The following is a 25,588-nucleotide window of genomic DNA, read 5'->3' on the forward strand; positions in this document are numbered from 1 at the left end:
AATTTCTCACCTAGAAAAACGGCCTCTGGAAAATATATAATGAGACTTTAGGGAAAGGAATGGGCTCTCACAGTGAGGGAGGGGAACCTTGTGAGTCTAGACCTGCCCACAGCTTGAAGGATCAGCTCGTGTTAGAATTCAGAGGCACCCACAAATCTGTTACCTCACATACAAGAGCGCGAGGGATAGAGAGGCAGGGTGACATCCAGGAACTGGGGACTCTGTTCTGTCATAGGTTCCTGGAACCAGGCCAGGGGCTTAGTCAGGTTCATGAACTGAGGCGGCGTGATCAAGCTGTACGAAAGTGAAGATGCCAGCTCACCCCCTTCGTGCCCTGTTACTCAGGGACTGTCCCGCTTTCCCGAGAGAGGAGGCCTGGTTGGGGGTAGGGGGGCGGTGCAGGGATGAGCTTGTAGCTGTGAAGCAACAGGGAAACCTCCAGTTTGCGCTTTGAAAGATCAGACTCACTGTTGCTTTGGTAACCTATGCCTGCTCAGTGTTGTGGCACCTGCTCAGCCCTGAACCTCATTCTAGGAGTAGGGGTGTGATTTTTATGTGTTTATTTTATGTTGGAGTTTAGTTGATTTACAATGTTAGTTTCAGGTGAATAGCAAAGTAATTCAGTTATCCATACACATATATCGACTCTTTGTCAGATTCTTTCCCCATATAGGTTATTACAGAGTATTGAGTAGAGTTCCCTGTGGTATACAGTAGGTGCTTGTTGATTAATTAAACCAGTAATTACTGATTTTTGGCTCAAGAAGCACTTCACTGGTATTTCCCCTGACCCTGCCTCCCAGCTCCCAGATAAGCCAGTCTTGCTGTTTTAAGATGTGGGGGTTAGGTTTAGAAAAGTTGATGGGCACTGGGTCACACAGACCGTTCATGGCCAAGGATGGACTGTCCAGGCTTTCCCTGTAATATAATGACTATGTCTTCATTCCCACAGAATCACTGGGAAGAGCCCTGACCTGTAATGAACCATAGCTCAGTATTCTTAGGAATTTTGTGATCTCAATATTCCTTTTCAGATGGTTTCCAATTCTAATGTTCTCTAGAACTTGTTGAAGATATTTTTTGTTTCAATTTACTTTTTATTTTATATTGGAGTATAGTTAGTTTACAATGTTGTGTTAGTTTCAAGTGTTGGTTACAAGTCTAGGCTTAGCTGATACATATCTGCCCAGGATGACAACTTCTGTTTGTCTGTAAGGCCCCTTAATACAGTAGCAGCCTGTCTGCAATTGTCTGAAGTTCACAGTAAATATTCACTTTGGCAAATGTATGCAAAAAGTTTTTTGCATAAAAAACAGCCATCAACTTTTCTAAACCTAACCCCCATGTCTTAATCAGTAAACTGATTCAGTTAGAAAGGTCCGTCTAGTCAAGGCTATGGTTTTTCCAGTAGTCATGTGTGGATGTGAGAGTTGGACTATAAAGAAAGCTGAGTGCTGAAGAATTGATGTTTTTGAACTGTGGTGTTGGACCTTTCTAACTGAATCAGTTTACTGATTAAGATGTGGGGGTTAGGTTTAGAAAAGTTGATGGCTGTTTTTTATGCAAAAAAACACAACTTTTTGCATAAATTTTCCAAAGTGTATATTTATTAAAAGCAGAGACATTACTTTGCCAACAAAGGTCCATCTAGTCGAGGATATGGTTTCTCCAGTGGTCATGTATGGATGTGAGAGTTGGACTGTGAAGAACGCTGAGTGCCGAAGAATTGATGTTCTTGAATTGTGATGTTGGAGAAGACTCTTGAGAGTCCCTTGGACTGCAAGGAGATCCAACCAGTCCATTCTGAAGGAGATCAGCCCTGGGATTTCTCTGGAGGGAATAATACTGAAGCTGAAACTCCAGTACTTTGGCCACCTCATGCAAAGAGTTGACTCATTGGAAAAGACTCTGATGCTGGGAGGGACTGGGGGCGGGAGGAGAAGGGACGACAGAGAATGAGATGGCTGGATGGCATCACCGACTCGATGGACGTGAGTCTGAGTGAACTCCAGGAGTTGGTGATGGATAGGGAGGCCTGGCGTGCTGCAATTCATGGGGTCGCGAAGAGTCAGACACAACTGAGAGGCTGAACTGAACTGAGCTGGATATATGATAATCCCAAACTCCTAATTTATCCCTCCCCGCAACCTTTCCCCTTTGGTAACCATAAATTTGTTTTCAAAGTCTGTGAGTCTGTTCCTGTTTTGTAAATAAGTTCATTTATATCATTTTTTTTAGACTCCACATATAAGTGATATCATATGGTATTTGTCTCTGACTTATGTCACTTAGTGTGATAATCTCTAGGTTCATCCATGTTGCCACAAATGGCATTATTTCATTCTTTTTACTGGTTGAATGATATTCTGTTTTACACACACACACACACACACACACACACACCACATCTTCTTTACACATCTGTCAATGGACGTTTTGGTGCTTCCATGTCTTGGCTGATGTAAATAGTGCTGTTATGAAGGTAGGGTTGCATGAATCTTTTCAAATTACTGTCTTCTCTGGATGCATGCCCATGAGTGAGATTGTTGGATGTATTTTAATGTGTCCATTAAGATATTTGAAATGTATACAGTGAAAAATAGGTAGCCCATTAGCACAGCCACTTTATTTAGATCATGAAATTCATGAGTAGTAGATTTTCTTTATGCTCTTATAAGGGGAGGCTGTTAGGAGGGAGCCCAGTGTTGGCGGCCTCCATGTTAGTCCATGCGTGACCCACTTGGGAAGGTCCTCTTTCACCAAGGACAGAATGTGGATACAAACCAGGTTATTTTTAAAATTCATTATTTTTAATAGTTGTTTTACAGTATTGTGTTGGTTTCTACCAAAACATCAACATGACAAACCAGGCTATTTTTAAGCTTGAGGCAGACCTCAATATGGAAAGAGCACAGAGAAAAAGAAGCAATAAGGACCACACAGTAGAAAAGAAAAACGTTCTCTGGTTTCTGAATAATCGGCGTAGTGTTGTATTGTATTTTAAGAGAGAACCTTAGAAAAAAAACAAATTTTTGGATAAACTTTCTTAAGTGTATATTTATAGCAAACTTCAGACAATTGCAGACAGGCTCCTATTGTATTAAGGGGCCTTAGAGACAAACAGAAGCTGCCATCCTGGGCAGAGATATATCAGTTTAGCCTAGACTTGTGAGAAAAGGAGGTGTTATGTTATATTGTATAGCAGATTTCTGAGCCACTCACCCATAGAAAGAATAAGTGGCATTAATATAAAACCCTGAAATGCACCATTTATAATTTGTTGTTGTTCAGTTGCTCAGTTGTGTCTGACTCTTTGCAACTCCATGGACAACACACGCCAGTCTTCCCTGTCCTTCACTATCTTCCCAGAATTTGCTTGAACTCATGTCCCTTGAGTCAGTGATGCCATCCAACCGTCTCATCCTCTGTTGTCCCCTTCTCCTCCTGCCCTCAGTCTTTCCCAGCATTCGGGCTTTATCTAGTGAGTCAGCTCTTTGTACCAGGTGGCCAAAGTATTGAAGCTTCAGCATCAGTCCTTCCAATGAATATGGCTGATTTCCTTTAGGATTGATGGATTTGATCTCCTGGCAGTCCAAGGGGCTCTCCAGAGTCTTTTCCAGCACCTCAATTCAAAAGTATCAATTCTTCAGTGCTAAGCCTTCTTTATGGTCCAGCTCTCACATCCATACATGACTACTGGAAAAACCATAGCTTTAACTATATGGACCCATGTCAGCAAACTGATGGCTTTGCTTTTTAATATGTTCTCTAACTTTTCTTCCAAGGTGGAAACGTCTTTTAATTTTGTGGCTACAGTCACCATCCACAACAATTTTGGAGTGATTTGTAATTTTCTTACATATAATCATCCTTCTGTTGCAACAAGATATGTTGGGCATAGTTTTCATTCCATAATGGTGGTTCCATTTTTCTTAATTCTTCTGTTGTCTATAAAAAGATCTAGATTGAAAGTTCTCTCTAGGACTATCCGTGTGGCTCAGCTGGTAAAGAATCCACCTGCAATGCGGGAGACCTGGGTTCAGTCCCTGGATTGGGAAGATCCCCTGGAGAAGGGAAAGGCTACCCACTCCAATATTCTGGCCTGGAGAATTCCATGGACTGTATAGTCCATAGGGTTGCAAAGAGTCAGACATGACTGAGTGACTTTCACACACAGGACTATCCGTAGCTATTGTTGATAAAGCTGGAATTTTCATTTAAGGAGGTACTTAGAAAAGAAAACTCTCTTCAAATTCTCTTGGCTTTGAATGACTCGGCTATTCTAGATAAACTAACTTGTCCTCAAAGGAAAATGAATTATCAATATTTAAGGTACAACATGCTGTATGTTTTTATTTTGTTAACACTTTCAAAAATTGAATTTATATAATTTCACACGTGAAAGGAACCCTGGAATAAATATACTTTGTTTCCAAGAATACCTTCTCGAAGGTGTCACAACTAACTTGGATAAGTTTATATATACTTGATTAGAGAAAAAAAAAGTACTCAGATCATTTGAGGATCACAGTTCATTTTTTAGCCTGTATTTTAAATATTAGAGGTATGGGATTGAAGATGGGGAATCTGCTCCCTCCATGGGTACACTGCAAATTACTCATAGCCTGAACAATTATGTGAAACCCAGCACACCTGAATTTTAATAAAATGACTAAGATACACAGGAGAAAGTATGTACATTGTAATTCATTTCTTCCAAATTCTTCTATTACACGTGGGAAGGGGAAAAAAATCCTATAAATCTAGGGCTACTTGGATGCTTAAAATGTTTTAATTTTTAGCATTTCTTTTTGAAAGTAAAAAGATTTAATTTTGTTGGATGGATAGATAATGGTATAGATATAGCTGGAGATCTCTCTATATATTTATCTATTCCTGAAACCCTTTACCTGATTTTTTTTTCTGCCAGGAGTAAACACAAAGAACCACAGAGTCTGTGATGCCCTGTGTGAGAAATTTCTATACGCATACCTGAAATTCTTAATAAAAATTCCAAGAAGACAACTTTTGAGAACCCTAAATAATTAAGAAAACTTCAGGGACCCATGGTAGGGACTGACTCTCTCAACAGGCATTGACAAATTATTTAGGACTGTCTTTCAAGGCAACACTGGAAATATGTGAAGAAGACAGCTCATCACTTCTAGAGTCGAACAATGTTTTTAATTTTAAAAGTTTATCTCCCAGGTTGATCATGATTCATTAAACTTGGCTTTGAATGACTCTGGGCTATTCCAGATAAACTAACTTGTCCTCAGAGGAAAATGACTTATCAATATTTAGAGCATTCAGAATAGTACACATTTGACTTTGTTGATGCTTTCAAAAATTAAATTTTAAATAATTTCAAACAGTGGAAGAAACCCTGGAATAAACATGCATTTTATTTTCCAAGAATACCTTCTTGAAGGTGTCACAACTAACTTGCATAAGTTTGTATGTGCTTTGTTAGGGAAAAAAATCACTCCAGTTATTTGACGATCACAGTTCATTTTTTAATTTGCATTTTTTAAAGATTTTTTGATGTGGACCATTTTTAAAGTCTTTATTGAATTTGTTGCAGTATTGTTTCTGTTTTATGTTCTGGTTTATTTGACAAGCTCCTAGCTTCCCAACTGGGGATCTTAGCTTCCCAACCAGGGATTGAACCCACACCCCATGCCTTGGAACTTGAAGTATTAGGACCACCAGTGAGGTTCCCTTTAATTTGTATTTTAAGTATTAGAGGTATGAGATTTTTTTTTCTCTTTTTGTTACCAATCTGATTACTGAAAGGCTGATTCTCCTGGACTCTCTAGAATAAGTCCTTCTGTTTAAACACTGACTACAGTATGTACCATCACATATAATGCAACTCCTTTCTAGAACATATCACAAGTGCCATGAATACTATTATTGCTTCACTATTGCTCTCCTGCTAGGGTATCAGCTTCATAGAGCAAACACTTTCTCTTTCTCGAGCTCCCATAAAGAGGACATACTGAATTCAGAAGAACTCAATAACTACACAATCAATTAAAGAGGAAATGATTCGATTAGTGAGCTAATTCTACCAAATGTAAGTAGCTGACTGTTTGCGACTCCATGGATTATACAGTCTGTGGAATTCTTGCCTGGGAAATTCCATGGACAGAGGAGTCTGGTGGGCTACAGTCCTTGGGGTCACAAAGAGTCACACACAGCTGAAGTAATGGAGCACTATCATCTAGATTCCTAGAGCTTAGGATCTATAGTCAGGGTTAAGAGACAGTGAGTGATCTTATACCATTTGTGGACAAGAGAATTAGCACATCGTTCTGGAGGAAAACTTGTTAATATGTATCAAATCTTTGCAGATATAAATGCCCTTTGATCTAAAAAATGTATGTAAGGAAATGATTAAGGATAGAATATTTTTTTACTTGTTTATTTTTAAATTTTTTTTTAACTTTTTATTTTATATTGGAGTATAGCTGATTAGCAATGTTGTGATAGTTTTAGGTGGACAGCAAAGGGACCCAGCCATATTTATATTCATTCTCCCCAAACTCTCCTCCCAGGATGGAATACTTTCATGTCATCATATGAAAGTTGCTCAGTTGTGTCTGACTCCTTGTGACCCCATGGACTATACAGTCCATGGAATTCTCCAGGCCAGAATATTGGAGTGGGTAGCCTTTCCCTTCTCCAGGGGATCTTCCCAAGCCAGGGATCGAACCCAGGTCTCCCACATTGCAAGCAGATTCTTTACCAGCTGAGCCACAAAGGAAGCCCAGTACTTTAGATGTGTGCAATAGACTGTTTTGTCCTCTGACCCCAAATTCATATGTTGAAATCCTAGCCCCGCTGAGTGAAGTTATTAAGAGGCAGGCCTTTGGGAGGTGATGAGGTCATGAGGGTGGAGCGTTCCTGAATGGGAATAGTGCCCGAATCAAAGGGACTACGGAGACGTACTAGTATTTCTGTTTTCTAAAAAGCTTGTGTATCATCTCTAAAATGTTAAGCGATTGAATTATAGATGACCTTTTCTTTCTCTGATTCACTGTTTTGCAGTAAAATTTTTTAAAGGGACAATTCAGTTGGGTATATTTGGTGGGGGATAAGAATTTCAATGAAAAACTATAAACAAGTTATAAAAGCTATTATGAAGGAACACTGAATTTAAATTATTTAAAAAGTTAGTGCAAATATGAATAAGTGAAACTTTATGAGAAGTTATTAAGTCAGCTGTACAGTATTGTCATGGGATATTATGACATGTAATAGGAATTGTGGGAAAATTTAAGAATGAGTACAAATAACTGAAAATGAAAGTGTTACAGAAGAGGCTGTAGTCTGTCTTGATAACAATACAGTGTCTATAAGAACATGTGCTTTTGTAGCCCCCAAATACCTTGATTTGAATCCTGATTCTTACTGATTAGACTCACGAGTATAAGATTTTTATGGAGATTAAAAAGGCTTTTAAACTCGGTTGTTTCTATGTAGTAAGTACACAATGAATTAAGCATTTCTTAGTTATTGTGGTCTAATAATATTTGAGAAAATAAGTCTGTTTACCAAGCTAAGCCATATCTTTCTATTGCCACGGATATGCTCAAGTAAGTCACAGTTAATACATTATTTGTACTCAGTAACCATCTGCTTTCTCTGAAACCTTGACTCACAAATTCATGGAGAAGTTGTATATATCCCCAACTTGACTGAAGATGTCTTGAGCAGACCTTTGAGCTGCCTTTACCAACAATCTTTAGAGTAACTACAAGTGTTAAAGTAATTAAACCAGGAGGCCATTAGGCGGGTGTCTCTAATGACTTGATAACCTCAGTAAGCACACAAGCCCCTTGTACTTCTAAGTGCATGCTCAGCCAGAAAATAAAATTTAAGTACAATCAATCACAAACAGCCAACTGGGTTTTCCCAAACAAGACAACCACTAAAGCTGTAGCCAATCACATGATTTTCTTGCTTTGCTACTGTATTTTCTCTATGAACGCCTAGCTCCTGTTGGTTGGAATGCCCCTCAACACTTTTGGTTTGGTGCTACCTGATTTGTTTCGATGTTTGCTCGAATAAAGCCTTGAGGAATTTCCCTGGTGATCTGGTGGTTAAGACTCTGCATTTCCACTGCAGGGGATGCGGATTCAATTCCTGATTGGCAAAACTAAGATCCCACCTGGTACACAGCGAGGCAAAAATAAATAAATAATTTTAAAACCTTGGAAATTTTTATATGCCTCAGTTTATCCTGTAACATAGATATTGTCAGAGTTTAATGGTAGGTGTTCAAATGATAACTTTGCATCTAAAAATACAACCCAGTTAATATTCAGCATTTGTCATGATTAGAAGAATATTCATCCTTTAAGCTGATTTCTGCCTTCTTTCAGTTTGGATCCCTTCAGGATGCTGTTCTACCCTCTCCAGCACAGCGCTAGTTAGTCACAAAGCTTGGGAAAATCTTACACCAATAAGTATGTGTAGCAACATACATTTTTAAAGTGTCCAGAGAGTGACCAGACACGGTCTCATGTTCAGAACTTGCCACCCACAGCTCTCTGCACTGATTCATTCCCTGCCAAAACATTTGGTTTTGGTCCTGGAGATACTCTGCTCTGGTTTTTTGAAGGTTGTTTTCTTTTTTTTTTTTCCTATTGAAGAAAAACAGAACACTCAGTGTGAAATAAACAATAACAAAGTCAGTACACATCAGACTTGCCTAAGTTTGGATCCCTAGAACTGTGTGGCCTTAACTGAAATCACAGCTGTTGCAGGGAAGAAGAAAGTGAAGATCACAGAATTAAAACAAAATATCATGTGTCTCTCCCTATTTGTCAGCCTGTACTTTGTAAAGGCTTCCCTTGCACTTGTTTAGAATGCTCCCTGGGGTGTTCTTTGTAGTGTATAATTTTCTAAATCAGTACAGAATAGACATTTTTATAACAGTTTTAAATGCAAAGCAGTAGTTTGGAAGGGATACCCCTGTTGATTCCTCTTAATTCTTTCAGTCCTTTCCTTGTCTTAGAATAAAAATAGTAAGGAGAACCAGGGTGGCGACACGTTAAAAAAAAAAAAAAAACACTTGGAGTTAGAGATTCTGGATGATTCTGAGCTGCCCATCGTGGACTGAGGTGTTTCATAGAGCATTGTGCCTGGTCCCTGTCGAGATGGTCTTCCACCGCCACACTTTTTGTTTTTTAAGTTTTTACTCTTCCAGAAAAATAGAAATAGTATGACTTAGGGAAAACCAACTAAAAAATGGGACAGCCACATGGGTGAAATTTTAACAGGTAAGCAAAGAGAATGAATGGAAATGTCAGGTTGTTATTCGGGAGTTGGAGGTAGCAGCTGTACCAAAAATGTAGCCAACCAAGAGCTAAAGAGAGTGAGCAGGTATGTTTGAACCCAGCCTCTTACCAGCTACCTTAGCTGAAGCTGCTGGGTCTGCTGTAGACACAAGTTTCCTGGCTAGGATCTCGATGGGCTTAAGGAAGGAACCCCGTATCCTGTAGCATCCTGCCTTGTGAAGTTTGCAGTGTTGGATTTTAAACGAGATAGATGCTAAGATGTGTTAGGAAAAAAGGAGTGAATTTTTTTTTTTAGAATTTATCTGTTTGGCTGGTCTGGGTCTTAGTGGCAGCACCTGGAATCTTCGTGGCATCCTGCAGGATCCTTCCTTGCAGTGCACAGACGCTTAGGTTGTGACACACAGACTCAGTAGTTGTGGTGCACGGGCTTAGTGGCTCCATGGCATGTGGGATCTTCTTTCCCCGACCAGGGATTGAACCCACGTACCCTGTATTGCAAGGGAGAGATTCTTCACTGGACCACCACGGAAGTCCCAAGGAGTGAATTTCGATTGACTTGACATTTTCCTAGTTTTCTCTGAAAAGTATATAGGAATTTTGGATAATGAAGTAATCTTTGGTTGCAAATGACTTTGATATCAAAATAATGTAGATTAAACTTGTGTTTTTCATTAACAATATAGACCCCCCCTCCATATTGATTTGCTTAAGGCAGCTGTTTAGTCTTCTTGGGCTCCCATAACAAAATGGCATCGTCTGCATGGCTTCAGCAGCAGAAATGGGTATTCTCAGAGTTCTGATCACAGACTGTTTCTGGTGAGGCCTCTCTCTTTGGCTTGTAGGCGGCCTCCTTCTCCCTGTGTCTTCACATGGCCTTTCCTCTGAGCCTCTGGGGTCTCCTCTTTCTCCTCTAAGGATAGCAGTCCCATCGGATTAGGGCCACACCCTTATGACCATCTCTAAGCAAACACGAGTCCATAACAACTGAAGAGAAAACAAATTTAGGCATTTTAGTTTTTTTCTTCTTCCTTTTTTTTTTTCTGTACAACACGCCTAAAATAAAACTTGCTTGCTCCTGAATTTATACCATGAGATTCTAAATAACTTAAGAACTACAGTTCTCCTGCTTGGTAAGACTAATCAATAGTAAAATTGAATATAGACAGTTCTGTTCTTCTTAAGAGGCTGGCTTAATTGAAAGCAACTTCACCTTTCTTCCCAGGCCGGGAGACAGCTATTTTATAACCCAGAATAAAGTGCAGCACTTTTTCGCCATATTGGTGTCTTCACCAGTGACCTGGAGGAGCTGCACTGCCTTTTGAAGATGCCGTTCTCGGGAGAGACAGCTCCACGGGGGAAATGAAGCCAGTACACTTTTATTGAAAGCGGAGTTTTATCTTTATGGCTGTGCTGGTCTTCACTGCTGCACGCAGGTTTTTCTCTAGTGGGGCACGCGGGAGCTACCCTCTAGTTGTGGTGCCTGGGCTTCTCATTGTTGTAGCTTGTCTTTTTACAGATCACAGACTACAGGGCGTGCGAGCTTCAGTAGTTGTGGTGGAGGGGCTCAGTAGCTCTGGCTCCCCAGCTCTAGAGCACAGGCCCAGTAGCTGTGGCATGAGACTTAGTTGCCCCGTGGCATATGGAATCATCCCGGACCGGGGATGGAACCCGTGTCTTCTGCATTGGCAGGTGGATTCTTACCTACTGCTCTACCAGGGAGGTCCAGAGGAGGCTTTACTAATACTGAATGATGGCAGACTGCACCAAAATTGCAGATTTTATCTCTCTTCTTTGTATAGAATTTCTCCTTTGATGACTTCCCTGGGGGCTCAGACGGTAAAGCGTCTGCCTACAATGCAGGAGACCCAGGTTCGATCCCTGGGTTGGGAAGATCCCCTGGAGAAGGAAATGGCAACCCACTCCAGTACTCTTGCCTGGAAAATCCCATGGATGGAGGAGCGTGATAGGCTACAGTCCATGGGGTCACAGAGTCGGACACAACTGAGCAACTTCACTTTCACTTTCTCCTTTGGTAAGTTTATCTATTGGATGGTTGCTTTTCCTGGTGACTGGTAATTAACCTTTTATATGACCTCAGATCCAAAGTGATGAGCTCTCTGATAAACAAATGGGAAAGGTGCTATACATCTTCCTACCTAGAAAGATAGATCTATGTATCATTATTATTCTGATCTTCACCACGTACATTGATTTTGTAACTTTGAGTACTGCCTGATTTCAGCATTCAGAAATAATGTATTTCAATTCAGTTTTTTAAGGTGAATATAACATTTTAAGGATTACCATTATTCACTCCCCAAAACACTTTTGCAAGAGCTTATCTACTTTTTAATCAACTATGAAAAAGGGAAAAATCAGATATTCCTTATCTTTTTCTTTATAAATAAATTTAACATATCAGGATTGTAACTCATTTCAGTGGTGTTTAAGGACATACAATTTCAAATTTTGTTTTAAATATTTGCTTCTTTGCTTGATTCTTAGTTAAGATAGCTATTTTCAATTTCATAAATATATATGTACACTTGCACTTATATATATGCATATTAATCATATAAAACAAAATCCTAATGAGACCAGCCTTAGTTACATAATGATTCATCCGTTCGATTTTTGTGGGCCCTGGAACCATGGTAACAGAACTCTGCCTGGAGTAGGTGCTGGATAAGCTCCTGATGATTGATTCCTCTAACAGAAAGGAATCAATCCTTGAGTTCAGTCCTTTAACCATTATTAATGTGTACCTAGCACTTTGGTAAAGGCTTGGAGGCTGGCATAAAAAATAAATAGGAATATAAATCATTTACCTGAAAGGGGTTATAACCTAGTTGAAAGATCATCTCGGGAAAGTAGGTTAAAATGTTCCCAAATATATAAACTTTATTTGTATATATACTGTAATAGACACATCTATGAAATTGCTGTAGAACATTCAAAACAAGATGGAGAATGGTAGTTTTAAGGCCATTATCTTTTTTTAACTTTTTATTTTATATTGGAATATAGCCAGTTAACAGTGTTGTGATAGTTTTGGGGGGACAGTACAGTGACTCAGCCATACATATACATTGTGTCTAGTCATGTATGGATGTGAGAGTTGGACTGTGAAGAAGGCTGAGCGCCGAAGAATTGATGCTTTTGAACTGTGGTGTTGGAGAAGACTCTTGAGAGTCCCTTGGACTGCAAGGAGATCCAACCAGACCATTCTGAAGGAGATCAACCCTGGGATTTCTTTGGAAAGAATGATGTTAAAGCTGAAACTCCAGTACTTTCGCCACCTCATGTGAAGAGTTGACTCATTGGAAAAGACTCTGATGCTGGGAGGGATTGGGGGCAGGAGAAGAAGGGGACGACTGAGGATGAGATGGCTGAATGGCATCACTGACTCGATGGACTCGAGTCTGAGTGAACTCCAGGAGTTGGTGATGGATGGGAAGGCCTGGAATGCTGCGATTCATGGGGTTGCAGAGAGTCAGACACGACTGAGTAACTGAACTGAACTGAGTCTCCCCTAAACTCCCCTCCTATCCAGGCTGTCACATAACATAGAGCAGATCCCTGTGCTATGCAGTAGGTCATTAAGGCCATGATCTTTTAAAGCTGAGGGACAGTGGTTTTAAATCTGTTATCTCTGTGATGGTGCTCATGACATTCCCACATGGCATGGCTAGCTTCCTATAAATCCGTGACCTTGACTCTCAAGTGGGCTTTAGTCCTGCTTGGCGGTCCCACCATAGTTACTTCCCTTGTTCATTTAGTCTTCCACACTCTGGATTACTTCACTGAGTTTTTTTCTTCCCTTCTAAAACCTCTAATACCTTCTGCCCTGTCTTTACTCCCACCTTCCTGTTCCACTGGGAAAGGAAAACAATTAGAGGAGGACATCGCATCACCTCTATGGCCAGAATTTGCCCTTGATCATGCTTCCTCCTTGCCTCTGTCGGGGGCCCGTCCTCCACTTACAGATTGGATCTCACTGCCTCCTCTGCCAAAGCGAAAACAGTGTTCTAGCACTTCTGTCCTCTGGTTCCTAGACCATAACATTTTTTTTCTCCCTCTCTACTGACTCATTCCCATCAGTATTGATTTTTGTTACTTCTCCTACTTTAAATGAAAAAAAAAAAATCTTGACTCACTTTTCCTACCAGTCACCCCATTTATTTCTTCCCTTTGTTGAAAAATTCCTTAAAAGAATTGTCTATATTTACTGTATCCAGTTCCTCTCCTTTTAATCTCTTTTAATTCCAATATGACTTTATGTCCAGCAAGCAGCCGAGTGGGCTCTTGTCAACAACGACCTCCAGGTTGTGTATCCATGTGGCAGGTGCCGGCATTCAGTATTTGACTGATGAGCAGTATCTGATCCAGTTGACCACTTCCCGCTCCTCGAGACACTCACCTCCTGGAAACCAGGAGTCATTCTCCACTTTGCAGTTGTTCTCCACTCTTTGGAAGCTGAGGCACTCTTGTAGTTGGAGTGCCCTCACGTATGTTGATTTCCTTGGCAGTATCATCCAGACTTACCAACTTATATCTATTTTATTTTTGACCGTGCTACAAGACATGGAGGATCTTAGTTCCCTGAGCAGGGCTTGAACTCACGCTCCTTTTAGTGGAAACACAGAGTCTTAATGACTGGACTGACAGAAGTCCCTGCCACCTTGTATCTTTAGCCCAGATCTTTCTGTCAAACTTTCAGACCTTGAGCCCTCTTCCAAATTCTACTTGAATGTTTCATATCAGCTCAAGCTTTACACATTCAAAACATGTAAAAGTTTGATATAATCTATAAAAACATTGAATCACTAATTGCACACTTGGAACTGATATAATGTTGTAAGTCAACTATACTTCGATTTAAAGGAAATGTAAAATTTTTTATTTTCGCCTCCTGTGCACTTAGCCTCCCCTGTGTATCACCTGATGAGTACGTTATCCTTCTCATAGCTCAGACCCAAAGCCTTTGGCATCATTGTCGGCTCTCTGTCACACCCTTATCAACTCTATCAGCAGATAGATTTAGTTGATTCTACTTTGAAAACATATGCAGAATTGGACCTTTTTTTTTTAAATCACTTCCATTGCTGCTGCTCTGATTTAACCACCTTCATCTCTCCACATGAGTTACTGTGAGCATCTCCAACTGATTTCCCCTGTTTTTACTTCAAAGTCCCCAAATCTTCTTTTCAGTTCAATAGCCATCACAGTCCTTTTAACTTGTCAGACCACATCACTCCTCTGCTGACAACCCTCCAGTGATTTTCATCTCACTTAGAATAAAAGCCACGCATCTTGACTCTGAGCTACACAGTCAGGTATCACCTGAGAGCTCTGACCTCATCTTTGGCTAGCTTCCCTGGCCCCCTCCACTCAGCCACTCTGAGCTCCTTGTCCTGTCCAAGCTCCTCTGAGCTGCTCCCACGTTAGGGCCTCTGCACTGGCTCTTCCCTCTGCCTGGAGTTCAGGCACCTGGATTCTCTCACCTCTTCATGCTTTTCTCCAAATGTTACCTCCTCAAGGCAGGCTACATATACTACCATGGAAAATTGTCCCTGCCCCGTCACCTGGCGCCCTGGCTTTCCCTACCATGTTTTCCACAGAATTTGTCTCTAACATGTTCTATACTTTATTTGATTATTATGTCTATTATTTATAGTCTGTCTCTCCCCCTCTAGAACGTAAGCCCTTAGAGGGCTGGGAATCTTAGTTTCTGTTGGTCATTGATATAATCAACTGTCCAAAACAGTGCCTGGCACATAAATAATGGATAGATGGATGGGTGGTGGGTGGGTGGATGGATAAAGAGATAACTGAAAACTCAAAAGAGGCTTTCCCTAAACACCTCATTTCACACTGCCAGTCCATCTTCTGCTCGTGGCCACTCTATTCATATAACTTTGTTTTACTCTATTCCTTATTTGAAATCATCAACCATCTTACTTATGATATTTCCTCTACCAGAATATAGGTTAATCTTTGTGAGGGTAAGAACCTGAGATAGTAAGCATGTACTTAATAAATATTCATTAAATTAATCCATTTTAGACAGGAAACTTGAATTTCTCAAATCAGTTAACTCCATATGTAAATTTTATTTTATGACAAATTTGTGATTATTTGCTTATTCAGTCTGATTCAGTGTTCAGTTATCAGGATACATAAATGGTTGTTACATTCTTTTTATCACTGTGGTTTGCTTTGGTTTGCTATTAAAGAATTCTCAGACTACCTTTGATACTTTATAATAAATTACCAAAGATTTTTTGAAAGGTCAATGATAGGCAAGTATTAATAAAGCAGATAGCTCTGATCTTATTTCTGAAAGTACCTCACCATATCTTTGTCTGAGTAATTCCATTGTAAGACTCAATGGTTACAGTCCTACCTGAGTCATTTAAAATCATAGAAAAGCATAGCAAGTTTTATAGGAAATTATTATGTACAAGAAAACGGATCAGAAACTCATTAAAATTTTAAGCTCTCTTTTCTGCAGTCTCTTATAATAGACATCTGGGTCATTTAAACTCTTTACACTTTTCAGTTTCTTTAAAAAATACCTCAAGTTGGAAGTCCTTACTATTTAAGAAAAATCCACTGTAGACTTGAAAACAAACTATGGATTACCCTTATATGTTATTAACTATTAATGGTCTCTGAATGAAAATGGAAAAACACAATTTGCTATTTACATTAATAAAATGCATTAAGAAATTATTAAGAAATGAAGAAATTGATGCCTGAAAGTTCAAGTTACGATTAATCATTATCAGAATTCTATTTTTATTCTTATTTGAGTGAATTTCATTTTGCTTTTTAACAGTAGATATTCCATCATTAGCACATTTTTAATTAACTGTATGTAAACATTGTTGTAGCCATTAAAATGATTCACTTCACTCTTAACTCATTAAGTTATTGTTTGGGAGGCAAGCTCAAAAGAAAGCCATAAAGCTGTGATAATTTGTTTTATCCTCCTTCATGACCAGAGATTGGGGGGTTTTGTTTTGTCTTAGAGCTTCCACGTGTAAGTGAGAGCAGACCGTCTTTCTCTATCTCACTTAGCCTAGTGCCCTCCATGGAGAAGGAGATGGCACCCCACTCCAGTGTTCTTGCCTGGAGAATCCCAGGGATGGGGGAGCCTGGCAGGCTGCCGTCTATGGGGTCGCACAGAGTCGGACACGACTGAAGCGACTTAGCCTAACGCCCTCCAAGTCCATCCATGTTGTTGCAAAAGGCAGGATCTCCGTCTTTCTCATGGCTGAATAGTATTCCTGCGTGTGTGCATGCGTATCTCACATCTTTATTATCCATTCATCTGTTGGTGGACACTTAGGATGGTTCCATGTCCTGACTATTGTGAATGATGCTGCTATGAACATAAGAGTCTAGATATCTCTTTGACGTAGTTGTTTTGTTTTCTTTGGATATATGCCCAGAAGTGGAATTGCTGGATCCAAAGAGATTTTTTAGGTAATGATCTCCTACTTAACAATAATTATTTTCTGACAGCCTTAGGTCTAGCGACTCTAGAAGACTATGAAAAAATAATAATTGCTCCTGCTATAAACTTAAAACATATCTCTGACCGGCGCTTAGGGGCTTCCATAGGCCAGGCTTCCAAGGTGCCAATGGAGCTTCTTTAGGTTGTGGGAAAAATCAAGTCCTGTGGCCTCAGAACTGCCCACAATCCATCCCCCTGAACCTGCCAGCTGGGCTCCTATATGGCTTGCTGTGTAAAGCTCCTTATCTAAGGGAAGCATGGTTGGTCGTAGGAGGAGAGCCAGGTAGGGGAGTCACACTCTGAACTGTAATCTTAATCTAAGAACATAAAATCATCATCTGTTGCCCTGATAATTATAGGCTAGCCTTCACCACCTCTTTATTTTTCTTTTCTCAGTGTTCCCTCTTCCTACCACTCCAGTGTCTGAAAAGTTGGTCATTGGGAAAAAGAGAAGAAATTTTCATGGGATACTTTATAGAGTTGTACATTTAAAATTTAGGTCTTCCAGTGGTTTAAATATATATGTGTTTATGTGCTTGCATGCGCTACACTTAAATTCTGTATCCTCCAAGGAATTTTTAAGAAGTCCTTGAGAGAGATGAGAGATGGTGTCATTAAAAAAAAAAAAATCTTGGATTTATATTTTAGGGATCAGAAACTCTCTCCAATAGTGGATTGATTATACTCAAGAAAATCCTATTTCTAGTAGTAAAACTGAGTCTAATTAAAACTGCATCTTAGAGAAAAGGGCACCAACATATACTGCTGGTTGCAGATTAAAATGGCAGGGCCCATTTGGATAGTAGCTTGGAAGAGAATTTTAAAAGGTCTTGATAATTCATGGCTTACTCATGCTACCTCTGGGAATCCATCCCAAGGAGAGAATCCTAAATAGAAAGAGGCATTTTGTACAAAGATTTTTCAAAGCAGAATATTTATCATAATGAAAAAAAACCTCTAAACCTATATGTCGAAAAAGGGGTTGAATTATCGAGGTAATTTTTTAAATGGTAGAAGTGTATGACATGAAAAACTGCTATGTTACTTTAAGAATTGGATATGGATTAGGTATGAATTGGATATGAATTATGGTTATAGCTATGGGAAACAAATTTATATATTATTTAAAATTATATTTCCATTTTTCCCCTGAAATACCGTTCACATTGTCACACATTGACATATATAGACTACCACGTGTAAGATAGCTAGCTAGTGAGAAGCTGCTGTTTAGCACAAGGAGCTCAGCTCAGTGCTCTGCGATGACCCAGAGGGGTGAGTGGGGAGAGAGGGAGGCTCAAGAGGGAGGGGACATATATATACCTAAGGCTGTTTCCAGTTGTTGTACAGCAGAAACGAATACAACATTGTAAAGCAGTTATCCTCCAGGTAAAACTAAATAATTTTTTTAAAAACAGGATTGTGTTTCAGTGGTAGAACTATTAGGCAACTTTTACTGTTCTTCTTTAAAGTTCATATTTCCATACGAGGAACAGCCCTCTTCTATTATTAAAATTCGTAATGGATGTCACGAATTGGATTTCATGTCTTTCAGTCCCTTTCCTGTCTACTGTGCCTTTATCTAGAACCTGGACCTCCTTTCTGCATATTGTGGATGAATCCACATAACCATGGCTCTTCTAAACTCAGTCCTCACCCAGACAGTAGTCAGCTAGAACAGATTAACTATGGAAAATTCAGAAGTGAAGATGGTTCTTTCTATTGCAGTTCCCCCTCATCCTTCATGAGCAATCCTGATGAAGAGCTCTTTGAATAGGGAGAAACAGCTCAGAAGAAATCCACTTACCCACATTGTGAAAGAAACCCAGTGCTAGTTAGAGCAATACCTCTTTTCACTATTTCTGAGTTTACCTGTTTCTTTTTTAACCTGTGATTAAGCAGGTATTGCTTGATAGAGGACAAAATGTATTTGTAAATTTGTGAAGCATCAAATAATGAAAAATAACTTACTGAATGTTATCATCTTTAGTGACTGAGAAAACTCAAGGAGGACAAATATTAAAATAGAAAGTCATTGCTTTCATGATACCCAGCAGCCATGAATATAGTTTTTAATAGTCATAAGATCTAGTGCTTGGTTCTTTCTTCATGCAAAACATAGTATATTTTGGAATTATGTCATAAAAAAAATTTTTTTTTAAATTTCTGGCTGCATTGGGTCTTAGTTGTGGTGTGAGGGCTTAGCTGCCCTATGGCATGTCGGATCTTAGTTCCCCAACCAGGAATCAAACCAGAGTCCCCTGCATTGGAACATGGATTCTTAACCACTGGGCCATTAGGGAAGATCCATCTTCTATTATTAATTAATGTAGATTTGGGGGTGGATATGGCAGTGGCCAAGCCTTTTTCACTGAAACACAAGAACTTGGCATTTCAACCCTGTGTATGTTTCCTGATTTCCATTTGTTACAAGTTTTTATGTTGTATGTTGTACATATTTCCGTAGTTCATCTTTACTTTCATTGCTTGGAGTGCTTTCATAAAGCACAATGGCCTTTTTCTAGTTCAGAAATGGGTGCATGTGGCTGAGCGCCCAAAGGTTTCCCATGTTGCAAATACTAAGATGGTGTTTTGTGATAAAGAACCAAATCGAGGAAAAATAACAACTGTGACATCCGTTATTCTGTGTATGTTTGCATTTTGAGGGGAAAAGAGAAGGAACACTTGTTTCTTTTTTTATTTTCTCCCCCTTTTTCCATTTTAGACAAAGCCCGTTGCATTTGCAGTTCGGACAAATGTCAGCTACAGTGCAGCCCACGAAGACGATGTTCCCGTGCCAGGCATGGCCATCTCATTCGAAGCAAAAGATTTTCTGCATGTTAAGGAAGTAAGGAGAGTAACTGCAATTTCTAGCTGCATGATTTTTTTTTTTTTTACCTTGAAACATCATTTCTTACTTCTCATTGCTATGAAATAGCACGTGTATAGCCGTGATTATATAACATACACATGAAATCAGTGCCTCTCAACCTTTTCCAAAATAAATATAGTCTTTTTAAAGAAGAAAAGAGTCACAGGCTTCTTGGAATAACCTCAAGGCTCCCCCGGGCTCTGTGACCCAGAAATCGAGAACCACTAGAGTAGATGGGCCTTTTTTTATACTTAACCTGTACTTTTTCTTTTAATGTTTAACCTTGACCATGTGTCATTTGCCTCTCATGTCCCAAGTTTAAGCATCTGGGGAGAGTTTAATAATAGTATCTAGAATTCACGGTCTCTCCTCTCTGCTAACAAGGTCTAAACTCAGAGCGCTGGTGCACTTTCTCCTTCTTTGGTGGTAAATTGCTGTAGGGGAAGGAGACATGGATGGAATTAGGGCCAATGAGACAAGAAATAGATATCAGGAACATCCCTTTTCCTCCATGCCAAAAGCCTCCACTTTCTGTTAACAATGACTCAATCTGTAAATTGGAAAAAATTCACTCTTAATTAAGGTTTATTTTGAGTCAACATTTATCAAAGCCAGCTCTGCCAGAGATTTCCCCTCCATGATGTTCTCAGGCTGTAAGCATGAGACTCTTGAACCTGTAGGAATTTTACCATTGGAATACTTCCATCTAGGGAACAGCGTGTCCTAGGGAGCATATGTCAATGTAACTGCTCAGGCACTAAAGGCTATGAGCAAAAGAGGTGATGACTGCCATTGAAAGAGCCTAGAGCTACCATTTCTTTAACTTTTCAAAAGAGCTGTTATTTCTATTCCGCTAGGAAAAATTGAAAGTTAAAGTGTCAGTCGCTCAGTCGTAGCCAACTTTTTGTGACCCCATTGGACTGTAGCCCACCAGGCTCTTCTGTTCATGGGATTCTCCAGGCAGGAATACTGGAGTGGGTAGCCATTCCCTTCTCCAGGGGATCTTCCCAACCCAGAGATTGAACCTGGGTCTCCTGCATTGCAGGCAGATTCTTTACCATGTGAGCCACCAGGGAAGGAAGTCCCTTGGCTAGGAAGGAAAAACAGAAAAAATTCTCAGGAGTACAATAAGCCTTAACTTTCACTTTACAACAGAAAGTTAGGTGAATCCAGGCTCCCATCCCAAGGGCTGATACTTAGAGAAAGAAAAGAAAAACAGAATGGATTTTCTTCTTTGAAATGCTGACTTTAAAAAAGAAAAAAAAAAAAAAAAAAGCACAACATGAGAGTTCCGAATTAAGTTTTGTTTGGGCCAAAATGAGGCCTATAGCCCAGGAGACAGCACCTTGGATAGCTCTGAGAAACTGCTCCAAAGAGTCAGGGGAGAAGGCCAGCATCTATGTGATTTTGGTGAAGGAGGAGTACTTGCAATCAAGCACATATTTTTGCAGAAGGTTTCAGTGATCATCATGCAGAACTTTAGTGCTTTTCTAGATATGAGAAGATGTAAGAATTAGGCTCATAAAATCAGCTCCTGAAAACATCTATCTGAAGACCTGTTCTGCCAGGTTTTTCAAAGCACAGAGTGCCTCGTTTCTGCTTTCCACCCTGAACGCCTTTCAGGGAGTGTTGCAGGTCAGTGGCTGCGACAGCACACGATTTAGTCCTTGCAGAGGTAGATGACAAGTGCCAGTTTGTAGTTGACAGAAATGCTCAAGAACAGGCTTGAAAAATACTATTCATTTGAGAGACGTCAAACCAGATCCTAAAGGTATAGGATAAATATTCCAGGCACAAGAGAGAAATTACCAACATTCACATAAGTCAAGAAATCATTTGTGAACACCAGATTGTGGTCATTATAAACCTGTTTGCAACAAAGATACATTTTGCTCTGACATCAGGTATTTCAGGTGAATGTCAGTATTTTTCACTCATAATACTTCTAACTACTCTGATTATACAAGAGGAAGACTTTCTGTAACATTCCCTAGTTCCTAATGGTCTCTTGTCAGGAAGAGCTGTTAATCTTTGAATAGGAAGAGTTTACCCTCCTCATGGTGCCAGCAGCTGCAATGAATTCAGGAAAATCTCACGGTCAGGAAAGTGAAGGCAGAGTCAAGCCAGAGATGGATTGTTGAGCATCCTGAAAATACTTATTTTTCGCATACTCAACACGTGAACCTACAGGTTTCTTGACTTGTGATATTTGAGGCAGAGTTCTCTGTAATTGCCATAATATTTCTCTCCATTGAAAAAAGTTAACCGAGAAGATAAAGGATGTGAAGATTCATTTAACTTCTGTGCACTGATCTGAACAACTTTGGTTTTTTTGTTTAGAAATTTAACAATGACTGGTGGATAGGGCGATTGGTTAAAGAAGGCTGTGAAATCGGATTCATTCCAAGCCCAGTCAAGCTAGAAAACATGAGGCTACAGCATGAACAGAGAGCCAAGCAAGGGAAATTCTACTCCAGGTAGGAGAAAAACATCAAGTTTTTGTGTGAGAGTTCAGACTGTACTGTCATTCATGAACCGTTGGTTACTATAATCTCCAATCTTTATTTTGTGTTAGAAAACTTACATTGTATTCGTTTCTATAATGATGCAAAAGCCATTGTCAATGACCATATTTTAGCATCAGCAAGAATTTATTTTGAGTGCCCACAAACAAGTCAAATAGAAGGTGCTTTGTGGTTTGAACATCCGTCTCCATTCACTAGTATTTTATAACTCTTGGGCTGTTTTAGTTCAGACTGGTGATACGGTTTACTGAGAGCATTACAAATCCTGTGTTTTAAAAACATCACCCAGCCTCTCATTTTCATCCTCTACGAGAGAGAATCAAATTAAGTGTTACCATGAAGGAAAGAAAAGAGCTAGGGTCATAGCATATTAAATTCAGGCTTTAGTGCAGGGGAGATTCTAAAGTCCTAATCTTGCTGAAAATACTCTGGCATCAAGCAGTCATGGTAACTAATCCCAGTATCCGGAGCTGCCTGGCATGGTAGGAAGATGTTTTAGAAATGACAGTCTCAGAGACCAGCAAGGAGCAGCTCTTGTGGTCTCTGAGTTTCACTTTCACTTAAGAAACTCAATTTTCAATTCTACCCACTGCTTAACACTTAAAGAGAAACTCAGTAAGAAAGCAGTTAAAACTGTCCTTGCAGATGGCAATTAGATGAGTTATGTAATAAGCTGGGGCCAAATGATCTTTTTTCCTAGGAGTCTTAAGGTTGTTTGCCCTTCACTAGAATCATTAGAAGGGCTCCTCGAATATGGAGTAAATGTGAAAATGACCCCCTTGCAGACAAGTACAGGAACACGATTTGCTTCTTCCAGTGAAAGGATATGATATACGCAAGTCTTTTCTTAAATGCAAACTGCTAAGCTTTTGTTTCCTAAAGTTTTTGTTTTATCTGTTTCTATGAGGACAAAAAATCCTTTGTCAAAGACCATATTTTAGTGTTAGCAAGAATTTTTTTTGAGTGCCCACACACAGGTCAAATATAAGATGCTTTGTGGTTTGGAACATCCATCTTCATTCACTAGTATTTTTTTTTCTTTTTTTTGCCTAAGTAGGTAAAAATATTGTTTTCTTGTTTTCTTATTCAGAGGTTTTTACATTTGTCTCCAAACATTTTAAATATACTTTTGTTTTGAGGGCATAGCTAGAATTCAGCAGTATTATAAAACTCAGATTTGTAAGTGATTAAAAAAAAATCCACAGAAATCAAAAGCAGTAGAATTGGAGCCTGGCTCAAGAACATGACATTTTTATGGAATTAAACGTGAAGGGCAAATTTGCATTCTGAACATTTTGGCTCTTCGCACTGTTTGCCACAGTTTTACACAACTCAGATAATACTTTGATTGTTATGAAAATTCAAAGACTTAATAGTTTAGGGGAAAAAAAAACTTCTGGAAGAAAATGTTTTGGTCTTGCTAATGGGTATTTTTAAATAACTGCCAGAAATGGCTTCTCTAAATACCACTTTTTTACTACTTTTACAAGGTGTCTGGTGTCCCTGTTAAACATGCTAGGGTATCTTTTAAGAACCTTAAAAAGCCACAGAGGCCTTCTGGTGGTTGCTTAAAGCTTTGATGTTTATCTTTTTTACACATTAAAATGCCAGGATGGTAGCAACAAAATTCAGCCTGTCACTGGTATTTTAGTGGAATTTATATTTTCTTATGAATATTCATAAAATATTAAACATATGTAAATATTTACAAAATCTCACTCTTGGATACATAGACACTGTGGCAGATTATGTCCACTAGACCTGGGCTTGGCAATGATAATAAACATTTGGCCATAAGATTGTCTCGCTGAAGTTCCATGTCACTCTTTTAAAATATACCTTTCCCTCCACCTCTGTGAGGGGGTCATGTAGTGTATCATTTTGCATGCAAGTCACTGGTAAAAACATCAATGCCACTGATCTTATATTAACTCCAGAGTTTCTAAGACACTAAAGCATGTCTCAGATCAAACTTTAGAATTTGGTAGTTCTGAAGTTCAGATCATTCCTAAATGAGCCAAGTTGAACCCTCCACGGTAGCCATGTTTGAGAAATGTTCGAGGTATACTCTGAGAGTTAAATCATGGAACACTGTCATGCTCTCTCAAGTGTCTTTTAGAGAAGGGATCCCTAACCCTCAGGCCATGAACCAGTACCCCGGCCCGTCAGGAGCCAGGTCCCATAGCAGAAGGTGAGCTGCACACAAGTGAAGTTTCATCTATATTTACAGCCACTCCCCATCACTTGAATTACCTCCTGAGCTCCATCTCCTGCTCAGAGAGCTCAGTAAATGTAACACACTTGAATTATCCAAAACCAATCCACACCCTCTGTTCCTTGGAGAAATTGTCTTCCACAAAACTGGTCCCTGATGCCAAGAAGGTTGAGGACCACTGTTTTAGAGGTTGGCAAATTTTATTATTGCTGTGTTGCTGGGTTGGTTTTTTTTAATAGATTGCTCATGAATACTTGAATACTGTACATCTTGGTACACAAAAAAGGAGCAAGCTGCTTCTGGTGTACAAGAAAAAGGAGTAGGAACCCAGTGAAAAAGAAACAAGTTTGGGTGTTAGCCTGTGGGTTCTATGCATTGCTTCCAAGAGTCTTGAAAGTGAGAAACAGGAAATCTTTGCTCTTAATCCATTTGCGATCCTGGCAGAGGGTTTGTTGGGTGCAGCAGGTACCCTAGTTTTCCTCAGTCTCTCGGGGCCTTTTCAAATTAAGCCTTGAATCTGAAACAGAGACCTTGACACAGATGTTTCAAACACTTCAGGAGCCCACTGGGAAATTACTCTTTGCCTCCTTGGAGGCAAGGCAGATTTAAAGTTCAATAAAAAACATAATGAGTAATCATCATGTTTATTGAGCAGTACAAATGTCTTCATCTCTGAAATAAGTGTCAGTTGTAATATAAACTTTTGCTTTACTCCAGTAAATCAGGAGGAAATTCATCATCCAGTTTGGGTGACATAGTACCTAGTTCCAGAAAATCTACACCTCCATCATCTGGTAAGTAGGTAGTAAGTGCTGAACAGTACCTACTGCATTTCATGCTTTTCTCCGTCTTACCTAGTTGTGTGAGTTTCCATAAACCAAGTCACTAGTTAACCCTCAAGATGTTCAGAGGGAGCAGAAATGAGAATGGTGTTAGGAACAATATGGGCAACTTTCTTTCTGCCTTTGAAAAAAAAAACCAGAAATGGTGTCAGTGTGTTCATAGTTTAGAAGATCAAGATGATGAGCAGATTTAACTTTCTAGTCCCCCTCTACACAGTGGTCCCTGGCACATTGTCATGGTCTGTAAATGAATGAACATTCACCATCAATCAGAGTGCCATGGGAGGTAAAAGAGAAGGATAAA

The 25,588-nt window shown here is 39.5% G+C and overlaps 1 protein-coding gene across 9 annotated transcripts in view; it reads left to right on the top strand.

The window, feature by feature from the left end:
* Window positions 1-25,588, top strand: part of CACNB2 (calcium voltage-gated channel auxiliary subunit beta 2) — a 411,167-nt gene that overhangs the window by 340,492 nt on the left and 45,087 nt on the right. For all 9 annotated transcript variants that reach the window (XM_027976664.2, XM_027976665.2, XM_027976667.2 and 6 more), the window contains 3 exons: window positions 19,556-19,678; window positions 22,043-22,179; window positions 25,160-25,236. In XM_027976664.2, coding sequence (XP_027832465.1) covers window positions 19,556-19,678; window positions 22,043-22,179; window positions 25,160-25,236 — 337 coding nt within the window. The remainder of the gene's footprint in view (window positions 1-19,555; window positions 19,679-22,042; window positions 22,180-25,159; window positions 25,237-25,588) is intronic.

Source organism: Ovis aries, chromosome 13 (genome assembly GCF_016772045.2).
Source record: "Ovis aries strain OAR_USU_Benz2616 breed Rambouillet chromosome 13, ARS-UI_Ramb_v3.0, whole genome shotgun sequence".
NCBI classification, from domain to species: Eukaryota; Metazoa; Chordata; class Mammalia; order Artiodactyla; family Bovidae; genus Ovis; species Ovis aries.